Source organism: Pleurodeles waltl, chromosome 2_2 (genome assembly GCF_031143425.1).
Source record: "Pleurodeles waltl isolate 20211129_DDA chromosome 2_2, aPleWal1.hap1.20221129, whole genome shotgun sequence".
Classification (NCBI taxonomy): domain Eukaryota; kingdom Metazoa; phylum Chordata; class Amphibia; order Caudata; family Salamandridae; genus Pleurodeles; species Pleurodeles waltl.
In genome coordinates, this window is record NC_090439.1 from 503009189 (window position 1) to 503030492 (window position 21304).

At 40.3% G+C, this 21304-nt stretch overlaps 1 protein-coding gene across 1 annotated transcript in view; it reads left to right on the plus strand.

The window, feature by feature from the left end:
* MIB1 (MIB E3 ubiquitin protein ligase 1) overlaps positions 1 to 21304 on the plus strand; it is a 345878-nt gene that overhangs the window by 49466 nt on the left and 275108 nt on the right. The window contains exon 2 of the mRNA XM_069220006.1: positions 11901 to 12072. Within this exon, the coding sequence (XP_069076107.1) occupies positions 11901 to 12072 (172 nt within the window). The remainder of the gene's footprint in view (positions 1 to 11900; positions 12073 to 21304) is intronic.

The following is a 21304-nucleotide window of genomic DNA, read 5'->3' on the forward strand; positions in this document are numbered from 1 at the left end:
ACTCTACGACGCATCTTCCCCCATCTCAGATTTCCACACAAGGTGCAAGCTGCTATCTCGCTTGTACTATCCAAACTGGATTATGCCAATGGCCTCTACCATGGATCATCTCTATCTATTATGAAAAACCTAAAACGTATTCAGAACTCCGCAGCCAGGCTACTATTACATGTAAAGCTACAAGCCTACATCTCCCTGCCTTGAGAGCACTACACTGGTTACCTGTTGCCAGGAGATGCACTTTCAAGCTGCTTTGTATCACCCACAAAGCTATACATGGAACAGGACCCCTTTTTATCCGAAACAAAATAACCAAATACATCCAACAAAGAAACCTCCGCTCAAGATAGGCACCCCGCCTTAGAACACCAGCATACAAGAAAAAGAATATAGGTCTTACATCCTTCTCCGCTCAAGCAACCAAACTATGGAATTCATTACCCCAAACTATAAGAGCCACAGATAACTTTCTTGTCTTCAGAAAACTACTCGAATTGGCTCTTTCCTTCATAACCACCATATTCAAACAACTATGGACTGCATATGCCTATGTTGATAAATATTATCTGTATATTTCTAGTTATGTATAGTTCTTTAGAAAATATGTATCGCTACTATGTCATAACAGTAAAATAGACACACACTCTTTAAACCTGTTTAACTAAGTATATTTACCCATGGTTCTAAATATGTATTGTATGTACATATATGTGTGTGTGTGTATGTATGTGTGTGTGTGTGTGTGTGTATATATATATATATATATATATATATATGAGAGCGTAGCTTATAAAATCTATATTTACGTGAAATGTTTATGAACTAATGTGTGATAATGCCGCATAGAAGTTGTACTAATATGTTTTGCTAAAACGTGCACTTGAAATGTGACCACGGGGAGTGGCCGCCAATGTATACGTGGACTAATGAAAATGACTAATGCCTATGAATATTTGTATTAAAGAATGTTTTTTTACTAATTATTAATGATTGTTTTTAAAGTTATGCTAAATAAATCTTGTAGGCCTTAAGTTAGCATGAGCCGAAGCTTAGCTGCCTGGCTTTCATATTAAAAGTGTTTCTCTAAATGTGCAGTGTGCTGACTCGCAAAAGGACATGACCTCTTGTTTTCTTCAAACTAGAAGCTAAATGTAACTATAGTGGATCCGTTCTCATGAAATTCATGTTGCTTGTAGAAATGATTTAGCCAAAATACAACAGTGTAAATTAATATAATGTACAAGGTCGTTTAAACCGGTGAAGACAAAGGAGCTACTGACCAAAAGATGTGCAAAGAATTACAGAAGGATGAAATCATACTGGACGTGCTACCTCTGAAGACGTCAATCATATGGACCAATAAAATGTCTGAGAATTAGTATGGGGCGAAAAATTAATGACATAATCCATTTTTTAATTGGGTAGAGATAGTGGGGTGCAACCCCTTAGCCAATTAGATTTTAGGGGAATGTACAATGAAAAATGGATAAAAAAACCCATGACACGGGGAGCCTGAGAGAGGTGTTAGGGAATGCTATTTATTTTATCCAGAAACTCTGTCACCCTGTTTGGTGACTTATATGGTTTTAATTAAACCATCCTTTCTTAGATTGCCCATTTTACACTTTGCCTCCTTATGAGGGAAGTGGCCCCTTTTGCCCCGGAGCTAAGTTTTGACTGATGGCGAATCAACTGATGTCCTGAAGACGAAGACTGAACCTGAGTGCTGACCCAAACCGTGGAGGGTAACTGTGACAATGAAATTGTGATTTGTCTGTTTGCTTTTCCTTTCTAGGTACCAACTGCTTCCTTTTGACAGAGACCATAGCTAGATGTTTTCCAAATTGGTGTTATAAATTGTTTTGCATGAAGCCCAACATTCCAATGCTAATCAGTGGTTAGGACAGGTGTTCACTAAACTGATGCAAATAAACAAACGACTGAATCTATGCTTTGTTGATCCGACGCGTTAATGACACTCTGCTAAAGTTGATCGATGTTCACGCCGTGTTATGTTTTGATGTTTATGATTCTTGCCTTAATGAAATCTTATCAGAGTTACCATATTGTGGCTATGCTATTTTGTTTCTTGATTTTGAGATTAATACACTTGCTCTTAGAATTGTAATTAATAGGGAATAAAACTCATAAAATTCACTAAACTGATGTGGTTATTCATGACTGCCAGGTCATGGTGGTGTCTTGAATTGTTTGATGTCTTTGACTAAAGTGAAATGCATTGTTGTAATAAACATTGATGACATTATTGACGTATTGATTGACATATTGATTAGCTATCTCGTCCTAAGGTGTCTCTCAACTGGGTCAAAAGATTCATTGGCCTAAAACGAGTCCTGATGTGTAATAAATTATCATAAAGGGACACGTTAACACATATATATATATATATATATGTATGTTGTTCTGTGCTTGGCATCTTCGTGGGTCATTGCATGGATCCTGGGTGGGTTGTTATACTAGATATCTATGGAACCCTGCTCTCATCTTATATCACACTTATCTACCCATCATCATATGTCATGTCTCTATCAATCTATCCTCCATTCCCACTCTGACTCATCCCAAATCCATTCTACTACTTTCATCTCCTAAATAACTCTGCCTGAGCTCTGCCCTCCGCGTCCACATTTAACTCACCAAACCTCACTTTACTACCATGACCTCCCAAACAACCCTACTAAATTCGACCTCATTTATCTCACCCTGCTACTATGATCTCTCTAACCCCTTCCACAGACTCTTCCCTCCTCCAGCCCCCTTTACTCATCCCAAGCCTAAATCCTATTACCATATAATCCCAATTAACACTTCTGGATTCTTTCCTCCTCAACCCCTCCATTACTCCAGTCAGTCTAACTAACAAACTGTCATATCCGCGGCTCAAATTAACTCATAATAATACTAAAACTTTACTCATATTTCCCAATACTAATCCATCACTAATTCTTGTTGGGTTACGAAGTAGCGTGCTACTGTCCGAAAAGTGCTTTGATGCCTCGTCAGGGGTAGTAAGTGATATATAAATACTATTACAATACAATACAGTATTATCCTTTTACTAACCCTAAATGTGGCCCTTAAACATAGCTATGTATCATATTGCCTAGAGCAGTGGTATATTTTATGGAATCTGAGCTATAAATTAATCATTGTCTCAGAGCATAAATCCAGTGTCGGATTTCACATGTAACAAACTTGATTGCGCTATGGGAATTTTGAATTGTGCCTTTTTATCTGGACTCTGAGCATTTGATGTAAAGTCGAGACACTATGGCTGGATGCAGAGAAATTAAAAAACTGCTTGGATCATAATTGACAGTTTTATGAATTTTGAACTGTTGTTTTCACAAATTTTGAACACTTTGGCCTACTGAAACACCTACTTTTGGTAATTAACAACTAAAATCAATTTTAACTTAACTTGAATAAGGTGTTTGAAACACAGTGAGGGGATCTAACTTACTTGGCACACCCTATTCAATGAAAAAAGTTTCTCTGGATCAATAACGTTACAAAAGTGAAGATTCTCTCTGGTTATACATAATTTGGAGACCGAGCAGTTAAAGGTATCCGAAAGGCTAACTGAGTTATACACGTAATTGGTTGTGATTAAATTAAAAACTATCCTAAATCCTAGTACCAACTCTTTCCTTTTAAATAATTGTATTCATTTTTACATTGATTACCTTGATTATACTTAAACTAACCCTTTTTAATTTATTTGAAAAAGTAATTACTTTAATTATCCCTAATCTACTCTTAACAGTAACTCTAACCCTAAATTGTATTTAAGTTAAAATATAACCAGTACCAACACTAAACCTAAGTTAGTTTAAAAATGTAATTAAAATATCCTCACTTATTTTGTATTGATTTGTTTTAATTTAATACTTCTCTTTAAGCTAGCCATAACGTTACAACTCGGCATTAAAATAAATCACATGTTTCGACTTAATCTGATCATAATAGTAACTATACTCTTTAAATTACATTTAATTGAACCATTTTTCTTTACCTCACCCTGTTACTAACTCCAGCCCTTAATGAAACGTAGTCACGTAATTCTTTTTAACCTATCCCCAACACTAACTCTAACCTGGAATGTAAATCAAATTCATGTTAATTTGGATAACTAGCTTGACCTTCACTCTGATAACTAACCATTACTCTTCTTTTCTTCACTGGTTTTAGTTAATTACCATTCATCCAGCTTCTATATTACTCCATTGGCCTTAACACAAATTTTATTCAATTAAGTAACCCCTAAAATGTTTTTTATTGATGAATAAAATACTACATTAACAATTGTCCATAATTAAATATCTTTATCTCTTATTGTACTTAACTAAATCAGTATAATTGCTATCTGGATGGATTGGACCATTTATATTTTTGGGGTATACTCATTTAGTTACATTTCTCCCTTTATCAAACCATGCATGTTAATCCTATAGAAAGCTTTAAATTAGTTTACTCTGCTTTCGGGAAAACCACCTCTAAAAGATAATATTTTTTTTACATGATAGAGCAGTGATACTCAAAGTACAGCCCAGGGGTTGCATGCGGCCCTCCTGACCCTTACATGCGGCCTCCTGCTCAAAAGCAGCAGTGCCCTGCTTTTCACTGGACTCATCACTAACATTAAGAAACGCTAACTAAACAAGGTAGCGTTTATTTACAGGTAAATTGAAGTTAAAAAAAGATGTAACTAGGTTGTCCTGCACCACTTAGCTTTAGGAACACTTTCATATTGAAAGACATCTTGCTGCAAAAACATAAAAATATGAAAAGTGCATTTCATTAACATGCAGACATTTTTTACTTCAGTTAATAAGATTATATTAATGCATTGATAATTCTTTTTTTTTTTAAGTGATAATTTTTTTAACAGGAATTTGGAAAAATTCTTCCCCCACCCTACCAACAATGCCAAAAGTGAACTAAAAGGCAAGTCAGTTGATAGGTGACTCTTTGGTTATATTGGTTTCCTATCATAGATAAATGGCATTATAGTTTATCATATCAAACACAGGAGAAAGTTTAGTACAGCGCACACCCCGAAGTCCTGTATTTCGAGTCCTCTTATATGTTATAATGGAGGGAAAGTAGAATAAAACAATTGCCTGGGATCACACAGTATGGTAAAGTGGGGAAGCCAGTCTCAATCCCATGTTTTCTGGTTCCATGTTGTGCAATTCATCCACTAGATGTCTATGCTTTGCTTCCTCAAAACCCACCTTCCCTCCAACACACCCCAAACCACCCCAACCACGACCACCACCCTGTGGGCATCAATGTGGCCCTCGGTCAAAATCGTAGACCAAAGGTTTGGCCCCCAGGAAAATCTTTGTGAGTACCCATGTCGTAGAGCAACCTTCTTATGATTCTTTTCTTTTCGTACACTTTGTTGTTTTGCAATTAATAATACAATATATGCATTTCCAATTCTGGCTTTAAAGTGGAGTCTAATGTTTGTGGTAGATAATATCAGTATTATCAGTTAAATTATCTTTTGTGGGGGTATATCAATTCATGCATGTTGTGCAAAGATGCCAGACGTCTTTAAAGTTTGCAGTTCATTTTTTTAATCTTTTATTGTTCTTCAGTTCTGTTTTTTTTCTTTGAGTTAATTTGCTAATTGCCTCTCGACTTAATTAGCTTAATGAAATACATTTATCCTTGTTTGAATGTCTGTCATTTTGCTTTCTTTGAGGATACTTTCTTATTTTTATATTGTGCTGATTTTAAAAATTCTGGTTTTGCTTATGAGGTTCCTGATCCATAGTCTGAAATCCTAGAACCTTTTAAATATTTTTGTTTAATCTTCCTTTCTTTTTTTTTAGGTCTTGCCTAAAGATAGCTTAGGAGTCTGTACAAGTAATGTTATAAAACCAGTAGTTAGCGGTCTGGGAGTCGGCCCATTGCTCATTATTGATAGCGTTTCTTGTCTTTCACATGTGCTTGCTTCTTATTTAATGGCTTTTCATTCCTCTTCGAGTGTCTGGCCTCCTCCGGGAACATCGGGCCATATGTATGAACACTTTTTCCCATAGACACAGAATGGATAAAAACCTTCGCTACATCTGGCCCATAGTCGTTTGCAGAGTTTGAGTAGATACATTGTAACCTTCCATTGATTACATTCAGGAAACATTCCTTTTTCTTTCAGACCCCATAGGAGTGGGTGTGTTTTATTGCTGTGTCCTCCTTGTGCTGCTTTTACCTTACATCTCAACCATCTTTGTGTTACTCTTCTCACCTGCCACCTCCCACCCAATGTTCAGCAGTGTTCTCCACCAGGTGTCCTTTAGTTGTACACATGCCCTCAGTCTTCCCCGGCTCTTCTGTTGTTTTGCTTCCCAATCAAGTCCAGTGCTGAGCTGTTTTTTTTTTGTTTTTTTTTTTGTGAACATGTATGTCTTATTCTTTTTGGAGGACCTTGCTTTTGGGACACAACTGTCTCTGTGATGCACTTTTGCACACTTCATTTTTTAAGTTAGTGCTCCAAGAGGAGCACCCACTTTCTTGAAAAATAATGGCTGTAAAAAGGTGATGATTCATATGTGTGCATGAGGGATGACACATGGACACGTATACATCATCGAGCTGTAGCCGGCCGTTTTTAGGTCGAGCGCACAAACGCTTTGACCTGTTAAAATCTATCTGTCTGTGAGCTTTTCACCATGCCCACTGCACGCTCATAACTATCACTCATTCATGGAATTGTCACCTTCGCGCTCATGGGGGCCGTGGCCCTTTGAATCGGCTTGCATATGTCAACTGTTTTTAGTTTTCAATTTTTTAAAATTGTTTTCAGGCACATGGCAATTAGGTGTGTTTAAGTGAAGAGCGGTCGTAATGTGCTTCGAGTTATGTACAGTTGAGGGTGAGAATACTGCTCCGAGCAGTGTATACATGAGTTGTGTGCGGGGTAACGGTAGAGGGGCTGTACATTGCTGTGTACAGTTAAGAGGTGAGCAGCCCTGTCCTTGAAATGCACAATTCTGGCTTACTACATCCCGTTTTGTGCCCAGGAAGGAGTCCTTTTCAATCGAGTTTTAGCACCATCTCAATACAATCTACTTCTATGTACTCTTCAGTTAAAACCTGAGGATAGGTAGCACAGGGAGGGATTTGTGGATTACCCAGTTTTTATCTGAGTGTCACTGGGGATAGGATTGAAACTATGCCTTATTCTGTGTGAAACTGGTTTCTGTCCAATGCAAGAGGTGGCCTTGGTGAGCACCACTATGTACGTCATCAAACCACTGCATGGGTTTGACCTCAGTGCCTGGATCATACCACAAACCCTAGGACAGCTGTGATTCGGTTTTTGGGCAGAGTCAGGGAAAGAGGGGTGGGGGCAGGGTGTACATGAGCTGTGTTGTGGTGATTTTTCACAATTTACTGCAGATTTGAATTACCAAGGCCATCCACTGTGCCCAGGTTCTTACCGGTTTTGAGAAACAGATATAACAAGGTCTCCAGCTTTACACTTAGATGCTGTCTGTATACCGTCAGGCCCTTGTGTTTGCCAGTACAGTATTTGAAGTAAATCCACAGTTCTTGTCTCCGTCATGCACCGACTTCCCTTCCTACCATTCTCTTCTGCTAAAAAGGCCATCTGTATTGCTCAGCGCAGTGTGAACAAACATTCTAGGTCATTCAGCCAGCTCCTTGTATTAACTGTGTCATAAATCGTTCATAGTTTTGTTATTCGGGCTGTCTGTTTCAGTTCCTCTGGAAATGTAACTTTCGAGCTGGATGCTACCCTCAAGTGGCATCCCGGATTATACATAATACTCTAGAAGTGAACTGGCCTCCAGACCTGAATGCAGGACTCCAGATTGGATGTCTACAGCTGCACCGAGTATTCCCTATAAGACTTGAGAATGGACACAATGCTCTAGATTTGGCCTCCTGATCTGGGCGTAACATGCCACATGTGCCATATGGAACTGGGCACAGCTCTCTGGTTGGGGGCTTCAAAAATGGACACGCCACTCCAGGTCAAGCCCCCAGAAATGTAAATGGGTCTCCAGTAGTGGCTTCGGGAACAGGGTGCAATATTCCCTTTGTGACTCCATGAACTGCACACACAAGGTTTGGGCTTCCAAAGGAATCTGTACGCAAGATGCCAAAACCAAGATTTGGCCTCTGAGACTGGTCCCAGTACTTCAGATCCGACCCAAGAACAAGACCAGGCGTTGTAGGTGACCCTCCCAGGTTATGGCATTCAGAACTAGATGTTATTTTATAGATGTGGCCTCCAGAATTGGACAGAGTAAGCCTTCAAAATTAGGTCCAGTGTCCCAGGTATGTATTCCAGTAATGAAGATGATAGTCCAGATGTCACCTCCGGACCTGGGCATAATGCATGTTTTATAGGTCTGGTCTAGACCCTGCGTTAGCTGTCTTGATGCCTCACATAATAAAAAAATTATTAGATAAACAAAAACATAGAAAGGCATGCAATCAGTCGCTTTCACCCACTAGGCTACTTAGCTGTCGTTCACATTTTGGTTCTGCCCTCAGCATCATACAGCAGGGGTAATGGGCTGCCCTCTTGCATTGTGAGTGACAACATTTTGCCTGATCATGTTCACATCTGTCTCCAAGGAACAGTTGTCAGTGCCAGGCCTACACTTTACATCTCCAACCTGTGTTTGTTTTCATTTGTTTGTATCATTCTATTAATGTATTTTTTTGTCATACTTGTGTGTTTAAAGTAGAACTTCAGGTTACAGTAATTCCAAACTAATTATAGCTTTTCTTTCCACAAAAAAGGATCCTATGTCCCTATGATGCTTATTACAACAAAAAAAGGATTATTCAACATGTTTTAATGCCCCATCTGTGTATATGCAGTAGTATATATATAAATATATATATTTTAATTTAAAATTATTGTAATCATATCGCAACCATGTTTAGACCTCTATTTTTAGGTCGAGTTTGCAAGCGCTTTGACTTGTTGTAAGTGTTGTTGACTTTTAACCACTCCCATCTCACGCCCATTACATTCACTCATTCGTGAGCTTGCCTTTAAAAAAATCACTTGACGTCATTTGTAAATGCTTTGCGTTTGTCCCGCCTTGAGGCTTTTTTTGTCATGCCTTGCTGACTGCCCCTGTTGCATAGATTATTGCACGATTGCCGATATCCTTCAACATTGTCAAACTATTTTTTTTTCTTTTGTGTCTCCCTTTCCTGCTGCATGGCGGCTGTGGCTCTTAAAGCGCGAACAGGCACAACAGCATGAACTCGATCTGCGGTATTGGAGCGATGGTCACATTGTTTACAGTGCCACCGGGCCAATGGAATTATATGGCAGAAAAGACATTATGAGGCAGGGTTCAAAAATTCATGGGGCAGGAAAAGTCCAGTTATGAATTTACAATGCCAAGAGCTCTAACTCAAGAAAATGTGAGACCTATTGCATTGCGGTGTTCATGTGAGGGGGGGTGGACGGGGTTTAGGGTTCAGAGAGTCAAAGCCTTTTGAATTTTGTATTACCTGACATTGTGATTGGCTGTAAGTAGCAAAGGTCTGCTTTTGACATGAGCATATATTCTGTCCTGAATTATGAATTATGTAGGTTTGTAAAGAAAGTATACTCTTCTACCCTGGTTCAGAGTCCACCATGGATCTCTCCTGGGCAACAATTTGTTAATATTTGTGACACAGTTCATTGGACCCAGGTTGGGTGAGGCATTTCTTTAATCTAGTGGATATGGTAGACGTGTGTAGTTGTCTTTCCGTAACCCTCACATAAAATATGCATTAATTTGGAGAGAGTAAGAACATGCCACATGTCACGTTAGTCCAAAATATTTTGCCACCCCTTTTAACAGAGACATTTGACATGGGTATTTGTGGTTAAATGTGTGTGCAGTCTCCATTTCCTTTGCTATCAGAGTTTATTAGCATTTTCAGATTAGTTTTATTAGTGAGGGTTAAAACTACTTTTATTGGTCACTTCTGATGAAAAGCCAGATTCACCTATCCACACATAGTGCTTGAGTGCTTTTAAATGTTAATAATTATCCAGCATGGTTATCGAATTGATATATTGCCACTGTTTAGTCCTGCAGTGCATTCTGTAATCCTTTACATTGTCCAGTGTTTTGGCATTGAAGGAGCATGTTTTAACACTGTACATAAGTCACAGTACAGTAAAAGGTCATGTTTTAATACTGTACATTACCGTCCTGTTGATACAGTAAAGGGTCTCAAAAGTTCCAAGTCAATGCCCCTATTGCACAATGAATGTTTATACATTTTGCTTTTAGATCAGTGGTTCCCAACCTGTGGTCCGGGGACCCCTGCGGGTCCGCGAAGCCTTCTCAGGGGGTCCGCAAGAGCCTAGAAAATTAACAAATATGAACAAATATTGACAAGTTAGGCCCCCAGCTTCCAGTAATCACACAGGCGGGGGTCCCTGGATTCCGATGATGATTCAGTGGGGGTCCCTGGGTTCCATCAATGTTAAAGTGGGGGTCCACAGAAGTCAAAAGGTTGGGAACCACTGCTTTAGATCTTACATTTTGGACCTTTGAGATTAGATTAACATTTCCCTGTATCTACCTCTGATGTGATCCTTCTTTTGTACTTGAATTATTCTCCTTTTTCCATTTAAAATAAAATGTGGAACACCTCTTTTAATTCAGACACCTTTCCATTGCCATTTGTCTCGTTTGGCTATTTGCCACTACGACAAGTCTGGAGTAATAACCACGATCTTAAATCCCGTATAAATATATCGTATTGTAATAATCTGCATTTGTCCTCAGTAAGCACATCCCCCAAAAGCCAAACTCTTTGGAATTCCTTGATTAGGGAGGATGGCTTGGCTGTGTATTTCACACAAGATATTGTTATTGAAACTCCAATTTCAATGGCAAAAAGATCTTTGGTTGGTGCTTTGTTTTGTACCTTTATAGTAAGCGCTAACTCTGAGTGCTGAAGTTTGCATGCCATTCCTCTGCAGCGAATTGACCATCTTCTATACTTCCTCTTCAAGCATTAAGGCACAGAGATCTGTGAGTGAAATTCTCTTGTAATTTCTCAGTGGCACAAATGAGTTTACCCCTAGGGTCATTGGAAGTAAAAAAATAAAAAAAACTGGGCCAGTGGCGTCTCTAGGCTCTTCAGCTGGCAGTTTGTTTATGCATCTAGTGATAGTCTACAGTTCCACTTGACATCCGTTGGTGCTTTATACTTGCTTAAATTTTTTCTTCATTGTTACTCCAGTTGGTGTACTTTCTGAAATTAACAATTTTAACTGTCTTCTGTTTGCCAACTGTCTGGGACTCTATTTCTGTCGGCATTGAATAGGTTAGTAGTTTTCACCTCTTGTTACAGGATGATCATCCACCCATCTATTCATGGTAAAATGAAAACCGAAATAAATTGTGCAGAAATTAACATAGTCTTAAAACTGTATTAAGTTCAAGTTTAGGGATGAGGTGAAAGTATTTCTAAATAAATGTATGTTGTCAATATAAAAGCATTGATAAGCAATCTATGAACTTTATGTGGTGTTTAAAAATACGTAATGTGGCTTTAAGTAGGGTTGCATTACGTCTTAGACAAACATTGGAAAATGTTAAGGTCTAAGCTTGCACATCTCCTGTTAACCCATAAGACCATGCTCACGAGTGTCTTTTTCTAGCATGCACCTCTGCTGGTAGAACAAAAGACCTGTACCTGAGCGTTTGCAGTCGTAGTGTTGTGGTGCTGTTATCTGGCAATTGAATTATATAATTTTTCTTTAATAGTCCTTAGGTTTGGAAGTGACCAGAAAGAAAGTAAATGCTTACTTGAGTACTGAGGTGGTTCATGAATCAGTGTTGCATCTTTTTCTCTTCTTTCCTTAGGTACCAAACACGATGGAACAATGTGTGACACTTGCCGTCAGCAGCCCATTATCGGCATCCGATGGAAATGTGCAGAATGTACGAATTATGATCTGTGCACGGTCTGTTATCATGGAGACAAGCATCACCTAAGGCACAGGTTTTACAGAATCACCACACCTGGAAGTGAAAGGTAAAACACTGAATCTTCTGTTGTTGTAAATGTTGGTACTTCAGATTTTTTCAGAATGCTGTTTCAACAACCTTGGATAAATCAGTGGCCACGCAATACATTTTTTCTGTTTTGTTTGGTCCGACAAAAGTTCTTCTGAGAAATTGGAAGTGACCTGCAAAAGTTTCTTTGAAATGTTTATTTCCTGGTGACTTAGCTTCATAAATTATTTTCTTGATAATATTAAAATAACAGCATAAACAGTGGAAATACTTTTTTTAAAACATGGCTAAGAAAACTTAAAACATATCTGTGCTTGTAACTCTGCCTCACCCAAGATAGTAAAATCTCTTTTGTTTTCCCTTTCTGTCCCCCCTCCATGCCTATTTCACTTGTTTGCATGACATTTCTTTTGTCCTTTATGTATTGTTCTGCATTTAGAGCATTCCCTCTTTTGTCAATTTGTTTGCCTTATTTCTTATAATAATTTTTCTTTATCACCACCCTGTTACACCTGCTTTTTTGCCCTCAGTACCACTCTTTATTGTAGTGATACTACATTTCTTTCAAAATGACCAATCCACTTTATGTTTTCTGTTGTATTTTTTTTGGCTAGTCCTTTATTAAATCTGTTCAGGAGATTGAATCATGAGGCCCCTCACTGAAGCAAATTGTATGCAGGAGGCGTTGAATGTCTTCCAGTAAGTTGGTCTCCGAGTTTGTAGTAGGCTAAACAGAGACATGTAGAGAAAGTAGTTTCACAATTCCCCAATTCAGCCGTTTATTCAAGAATGCTGAGGAAGCACAGGGCAGGTGAGGCAGTCTTCCATTTGAAGCACTTACTTACAATTACAATGCCCACTGTGTCAGCTATTTTGTTTCTATAAGTTCTATACTTACTAGATGGCTACAATGCTGCATATAAAAACATGATGGCCATCTTGGTTATACCCTTATAAGAAGGCAGGCTGGCTGGCTACTATTATCTTAGGCAATGCTGGCAAAATTTTACAATGCCGGCAAGCCCAATTTTGGAACCAGCAAGCATATTGAAAGTGAGACTACCATGCTTTGCTGATGCTTGTTTCCACTAGTGAACATTGTTTTGGAAATTTGAGAGTCTTAGGATATACTAATAATTCCTATATATTATGTATGGGACACGGTCAGCTGGACCTAGATTGTCTATGCAAGTTTTCTGCATGCTGTAATGAAGGATGAGTTGAGTCGTGTTTCTGTGCATGAAGTATCTGTTTATTTTATTGTGATGTCTATCAGTCTGTCTGTGCTTGTTTCGTATTTCTGATAGATGAGCGTAAAGGAGCAAATATGTTGTAAATAGTCACTGAGAGCTGGAGCAAGAAGTTTAAATTGATCCGCTGACGTTGTTCCTAGGTGGGTGTTGCCAAGAGAGTTTGTTGTATTTTAGGCTGTCTGTGAAAACCTATTGAGAAGTAGTCATTCATTTAGTAGGAGTGTGCAAAGAGCATGCTGAAGATATAAAAGTGTTTTGTGCCATTCAGATGTTCCCATTTTGGGTGTTTTATTTTCCTCCATCGTAAATCAAATTGTTTACTCCCAGGAGCGCTGAGATCTGGGCATTTGGGATTTGGAATGTGAATAATCAACCCAATGAGCAACTGGTGGCTTGGATTTATCCTGGTGGACAGCAGTCCATGTTTGATTCTGTTTATTACGCTTTGAATGAGAGGCGTTGTCTCCTACAACCAACTGGGTATCATGGGTATCTGGATAACTTTCTGTTCAATGCATTGTTTATAGTAGACCGAATCAAGAAACAAATCGCAAGCATGTTGTGCTCCTATGGCAGGTAATTTATTTTCTCTTCCAAGCCACAAATCCACCATGCAGAATGAAGAGATCATATTAATCTTTGTTCCCAAGGGATGGTTAAAATATTTTTTCTAATAAAAATAAAAAAAACAATAAATAAATATATATTTATTTTTGCAATCACTTTTGCTTTCTCAAGATGCCATAGCAGTGTGGCAGCTTGCAATACACTATTGTTTACTAAAAGAGCTTGGAACCTGACGATTGCGTACCATTCATTGGCTTCAGTGTCAATTTTCTTTGCTGCCTCCTAATTGGACAGTGCACGCCAGTCTTTGCTTCTGTTTTTTTTCTCTGATGCATGGACCAAGTACAGATTGATTCTTCCTAATTAGTGTCTCTCCGCTGCTCACGCTGTGATTCAAGTGTGTGTGTGTGTGTGTGTGTGCGTGTGCGCATATATGTGTCCGTATGTATATATGTGTCTGTATGTATGTGTGTGTGTGTGTGTGTGTGTGTGTGTGTATATATATATATATATATATATATATATATATTTATTATTATTATTTTTTTTTTTCTGAGGTACTTCTTTCTCCTCCACCCACAACTACTTTGCGTTTCTGCCCTCCATGCCTTTCATGATTGCACATATACCTTCCCATGTCTTTTTATTTGTTCCCGTTTCTCTTGTTGCCTCGTTCTGTCCTCTCCCTCTTCTACGATAACTTAGTAAACCAAATGAAAACTTTCCTAGCTTTCGTGAAGGAAACTTTCAGTTCTATTAAGGACACGGAGGCAAGGATTATGCAGTCCTTTCTTCACTTTATTACAAACAGCAAGTTCAAAATTCAAACATAGCAAAAATTTTTAAAACTTCAAGTCCCATGATGCTAACACATAACCATGGCTACCAGTAAACCAATCCACTGTCTGTAATAAGAGGAATGACGGGCACAGCCCTTCCTCTTCTTCACTGAAGGAAGTTAAGGAACTCACAATCTCAATCACCTTTGGAACCACCTCCTACGAAATAAAGAAGTGATCAGAAACTGCGAAACAGAGTCATGCAAGAAAAACAATCCCTCGAGAATACATTATCAGTTGTAAACAAAGAAAAATCAGTGTGATAACATAATTAACTAGATCAGAACAAAGTCAGTCACCAACAACATTACATTATAATCAAACAAAATCTCAAACAGAGAGGAAAAATACAACTGACCTGTAAAAGGAGGATTCCACCCATAGAACACTAAAATAAATCATCATTGGGTGGGGAAATACTGTCACAGTATGAGGGAGGGATAATCCTCGCCTCCGTGTCCTTAATAGAATTGAAAGTTTCCTTCACGAAAGCTAGGAAATTTTTCATTCTATATCTGGACCGGGCGCAAGGATTATGCAAGTTCAAAGCTTACTCACCACCAATGATGTCGTTTCATGAATAGGTTTGAAATAAAACCTCTTGAACTGATTCAGAGGACCAATCCGCTGCATTCATAATATCCTCTAATCTACCACCTACCTGAATGGCTTTGGAAGCCTTCGCTCCTCTAGTGGCATGAGCACCGAAACGTCTAACATCAGTTCCAGCTTCAGACATGAGCCATCGTACCAACCTGGCTATAGTAGTAGCCACTGCCTTAAACAGTTTCTTGATAGTAATTAAAAGTTGTCTCTCCCCTGGAGGTCTATCTTCCTCCGTGACTGCCTCATAGGTCTTAAGACATCTGACTACACACAGATTGAGATGAGACTCAAAACTGGGATAAGAAACCAACCTGGTAATTGTTTTAGTCCTTCTCGAAACGGTAAAAGTAACCCCTTCTGGGGTGAAAAACTTGAGTTGAAACATCCAAAGCATGCACGTCTGAAACTCTTTTACAGGAAATGAGACATAAGAGCATCGCCAACTTAGTGGAGATCGGTTTCCTGGACAAAAGCCGATTCTCCGGCCAGGAAGAAATAAAGTTAAGAACTTTATTAACATCCCATAACCCAGTGCATCTAGGTTCAGGAGGTCGAGACAAACGTACACCTTTAAGCAGTTTACCTACCCAAGGGTGTTCCCCGACCGGTAGATTATTGATCGTACTGTGCCCTGCCGAAATAGCAACAAAAGGAATTGATGGTACAATATGCCAAACCCGAAGTAAAAGGTTCTGCCAGAAAATTGACTACAAACGCAACTGGGGCCCCCACGGTATCCACTTCCCTCTCCGGGCACCAACGAGCCCATTTTTTCCAGGTCGATCTATACCGATTGATCGTACCTGGAGCCTACGACTGTCTGATAAGGGCTGTAGGCAGACGTCCTCTCAACGTCCCCTGAAATCCTCCAAGACATGAGGTTGAGGTGTCCCTGAACTACAATGGATTGGGGCGACCCAACGGATCCCGGAGGATTCCCAAGGAAAACAGAAGTTTGAGAGGAGCCATCCACGACAACTCCAGAAGAGTCTGGAACCATGTTTGAGTCACCCACGTAGTGTCCACTGCAAACCCCAGGAAGGTTGTGGACTACGACAGGAGAAGAACTGACTTCTCTGCATTGATCATAAAACCCAGATCCTGAAACCGAGCAATAGTCATGTTCGTGTAACGCAACAGTTGCGACCGGGATTGAGCCATCAAAAGGATGCCGTCTAGATAAATAATCCTCTGTTGAAACGTGAGGAACGTCCTCTACTGGAACCTCTGTTGGGGAAGAACGTCCCCTGTCTTCCGTCATTCCAACTGTTGTTGCGGCGTCCCTGAGTTCTGGCAGGGCTTGCTTGCAGGGAGCGGCAGGAGGAGCGACCCCTTCCTCGTCTGGCCCCAGAGAAATCCTTCCCCGGAAAGATCTTGCGAATAGAGGACTGCGCCTTGTCCATAGTGGAGAAGGTAGAAACAAATCTCCCCAACTCCTTCACGAAGGGGGCCCGTAGAGATTGCCTTGGGCAACTGCCCCTGCCTCTGATGTCGCCAATTTGGGGTCAATCTTGATCAGGAGGGACCAACACCTCTCCGTAGATAGGGCACAATTCGCATTGCCCAACAGACAAACCGCTCTTTGTGCCCATCCAGCAACCAAATCCGTCTGGAAAGGTTCTACTGAGACCTTGACCGATTTAGCCAACTCAATAATCTTGGTCAAGGGTCCCAGGACATCCAAGAGTTTATCCTGACCAGCCCTCCAGGAGCTATTGATCCCCTTCTTGGGATCACACATATATTTTGAGGAAAAAGTCCATAATTTTGGATCCAAAGAAGGCGTAGCCGCCACCTTGTCCTCAAGCACCTGCCTAGGACGTTCTGCCCGAAGGCGGGCCCGAACCTCCTTCTCCAGAGGGTGGCGAATGGCCTTGCAACTTTAGGAGTAGGGACCCATTCAGAGGATCGAGGATGGTAAATGTCCTCCGGATTGAACATATCCAAGTCCTCCCAACCTTCTTCCTTTACAGTCGAGGTATTCGCGAATGGGCGCCAAGGTCTACCCATAACGCCTCACTTGTCCGATGAGCCCTTATCATTGTAGTCACTCCCCCCACCCACCCCCCAAGAACAGGGTGATCCCACGAAGGGAACCAGCGCAAGGGCAGCTGTGCTGTCATGCTCTCCGGGTACAACATCCTCCTGGCAGGGTACAGGTCCAAGCACTGTTGCGAAAGGCTTCCCTCAATCTGGCGAAACCTTCCAGGTCCCCCGCGTCACACTTCCTTGAGGAAGAAAATGCATTAGAGGTACCAGCCCGTGAATCTGGGTCCCCAAATACACCAGAAGAATTGGACACCTGGTCCATTAACCTATCCACCCTATCTTGCAGGGGTGCTAAGGCTTTCGCCACCGCCTGCGAAAGGAGTCTGTCCATGCCCTCTGGAAGGTGGAGTCGGGGAGGCCTGACTTCCTATGTCCCCAAAGAGGGAGCATAGGCATGGTCCCCAAAAGAAAGATATATATACATATATATATCCCACCAGTATAATGTAGGGTGGAGCGGGACCCCCGGGCCAGACCCGAAAAGATGTCAAGCGTACCTCCAAGGGGTGTCAATAATATGGGGTGAGAGCACAAAGAAACGCCCAACCTAAAGTAAATAGGCAGCCCCGACGTCGTGCTATGAAAATGGAAAAAGAATATGCCCAAGAAGAAACCCTGAAGGTTCCCCTTATGGAGAATAACAAGCAGGATGAACCTGCACGTACTGCAGCGCAGTGTCGGCGAGGGTTGGGGGGGCCACTGAAATCAGGAATCCCCGAGGGCCGGATCCTAAAAAGCCCTTATGCGATCATCAAATGCAGCGTGCGAAGCGCTGAGCCAAATGATCGCGGAGAGACGCGCAAGAGTGATTAGGTGTCACCGCACCACACGCTCGGGCCGTGGCCTACCGCGCAACAACAGGCGGAATGCCAGATATGCGAGGAATGCCACCAGCGTACCGACAATAGGAAAGCAAATACAATTCAAATTCAGGCAATAAAGGCAAAGCGCTCTCGCTGCAAAGGCAATCCCCGAACCTCCGTACAGAAAACGAGAAGGAGCGAGGACTTAACTGACGGGCAGCAAGTGAAGAAAGAGGAAGGACTGTGCCCGTCAGCTACCTATATGCATTCTATTATGGACAGTGGATTGGTTTACTGGTCGCCATGGTTATATTTTAGCATCATGGGACTTGAAGTTTTAACGTTTTGTGCTATGTTTGAACTTTGAACTTGCTATTTGTAATAAAGTGAAGAAAGAACTGCATAATCCTCGCCTCCGGTCCTGTTTGTTTTTGTCTTTTTTTTTTTTTTTTTGTTACCGATCCAACTCGGATTGGTAACTAAAATGAAGAAGAAAAAAAGCGCCTACGTCCTTTTTCTTATTTTCTTTTTTTTTTTTCTCTCATTTTGATCCATATGGTAAAATCATGAGGTGACCCAGGAGAAAGGAGCCTGAACGTGAGAGGCCGGGCTCTTTTGGGTTTTATTATGTGAGGCACAGTGGGCTCCATTTTAACAAACTCGCAAAAATACAACCTCATAAAAGTGCAACTCGTTCTCCTTTTCTTGTTTTACAGACAGGGCTCCTCTGCGTTGGATTACATCTGACGCTAATATCAATCTGATATTTGATTTGAGCACATATTACTTTTAATGTTAAAATAGCTTTAATAAAAGAGGTCAGGTGTGTCTTGGTTTGAATATTGCTAAAACTTGAGCTCTGGAGGTTTTAATATGAACAATGTCATAATGTATAATCGCGCTCTCCTTCAGTTCTGAGTTGCGATGTTCTTAGATTACCCCATTCCATTAATCTCTTCACAAATCTGGATTGCGTTGCAACTACAAACTGGGTTATTTATTTTATTTTATTTTTGGAGAAGTAAGATTTTGTGGCACTCGTGCCGAAGTGTAAAAAATAAACTAGTTCAGCACACATGCAAACCAGCTTCATATAATTTACATTTAACAACAAGCATGGGACTTCATATTAGATCTGGTTTCAATTTGTAGTTTTCCTTGGCACTCTGTGTGATCTTGGGCAAGTACCTGTAATGTAACTTCTCACAGTACATCCAGCAGTGGTTCTATAGTTAGAAAACACTGTGCTGACTTTACTTTTTCTGCCACCTCCCCAGAGGAAAACCACTTCATATCAGCCTACTGGCTGGCCCCAACACCATGCTGGTGTTAGAGTGGAAATTTTGATAATGCTTTATTGGCACAGAAGTCAGTCAGCTTTAAGTGACTTTATATTCACATTTAAAAGCCTAAGATGCACTAATATGTTTTTTTGTTTAAAGTGCACACGTTTTGTCCTATTATAGACATTGTGCCTACCATAGGTGGAAATTGTGCTTACCATAGAGGACATTGTGCCCAGCCTTGTTTATTAAAGTGCTAACATGTTTTATAACAATATTTGAGAATAATTAATCATTAGAATGAATTATTAGGAGTAAACAAATAATTATGATTATGTTGATTTATGGGTTAATATTTTAAAGTTGCAGGAAAATAAATGCATGTTTCAATCATATTTATTGTAATTTAACAAAGATTGCAATTAATATTGAAATGCTCTGCATATTTTGATATATTTTTAATGAGATATATTCATGAGTTTTCCTATATTTCATGTTTTATTATTAATGGAAATATTAATTTACTGCATTTCTTGCGTGTCGCATAACTAAAACAGAAGTTTCATATTTGCAGCAGTAATGAAAAGGTTGAATCATTTCTTTCCCCTTAAACTGAATTTTTCCATTAGGTTGCTTCACATGTTTATCAAAGATTGAAACCGGAAATTAGCAATTTGATTCATTTGATTTGCTGGCAGACTAAACCGATTGGAATCCCATAAGCTTGGGGCAAAGGGTGGGCTAGCGTCTGGGAAAATTACGTTAGTCGGGTGGAGGTGGTGGTATGGGGGAAGGTGGTTTTGCAGCAAAATGACGTTAGGCTGGTTAGAGGAAAAAAAAACTCTAACCAGCCTAGCGTCATTTCCTGAAGCAAAACCATCCATACCATATGACTCCTGTCTTACAAAAGACAGGAGTCCTGCCCACCACCCCAGTGGCCAGCACATGGGGCCAGTGTCCACTGGGCATGACCATTGCACCCAGTACCACGCACTGGCCCCCAGGTTGGCCCCCAATGGCACTTTATTTTTTTTAAAAAATAATAATACTTACCTATACTTACCCGGGATGGGGTCCCCCATACTCTGGTGCCCTCTGGTGTGGGTGGAGGTGTTCCTGGGCCTTGAGGAGGGCACCTGTGGACCCATTCCATGGTGAGCAACCATGGAAATGGGTCCACAATTCCCTTAACGCCTGGTCTGACCCAGGCGTTAAATAATGGTGCAAAGCTGATTAGCCCCTCCTTCCACACATGCGTTATTTTAGCACAGGCGGGATAAATATGGGGCTATGGGGTTAGCACCAGTTTTTAGATGGGAACGCCTACCTTGCATCTCATTGACGCAAGGTAGGTTCACGCGTTTAAAAAATTGTGCTAACTCCAAAATGTTGGCGTTAGACGTGTCTAACGTCAAAATATAAATATGAAGTTCGTTCTGCACCCAATTTGCTTAAAACAAATCACGCACATTTGGTGCAAATGGAGTATAGATATGCCCTTAGGACTTTTATGTTAAACAGACAAGACACAACCATGCCAGGTGTTTATTTCATATGTGGAAGAAATGCCTATTACAAGCTGCCGAAAGGCTGGTATTGTACATGCTGTCTTGGGGTAGTATATCCGAAAATTTACCTTGCGGAAAAATTTGACATTCCAGTCTGGAAGGGGCAATCTAATTCCAGGACAAAGAGAGGAGCGAATGCAGCAGAGATTACAGATTATGTTTTTGGTGTTGTAATTCCATCTGTTGGTGTGATTCTGAATGATATCAAAATAAGAAAGTTGTCAACTATTGTAGATAAAATGTCAACTGATTATGCATGTGCTATGCTTTTAGTGGACACAGA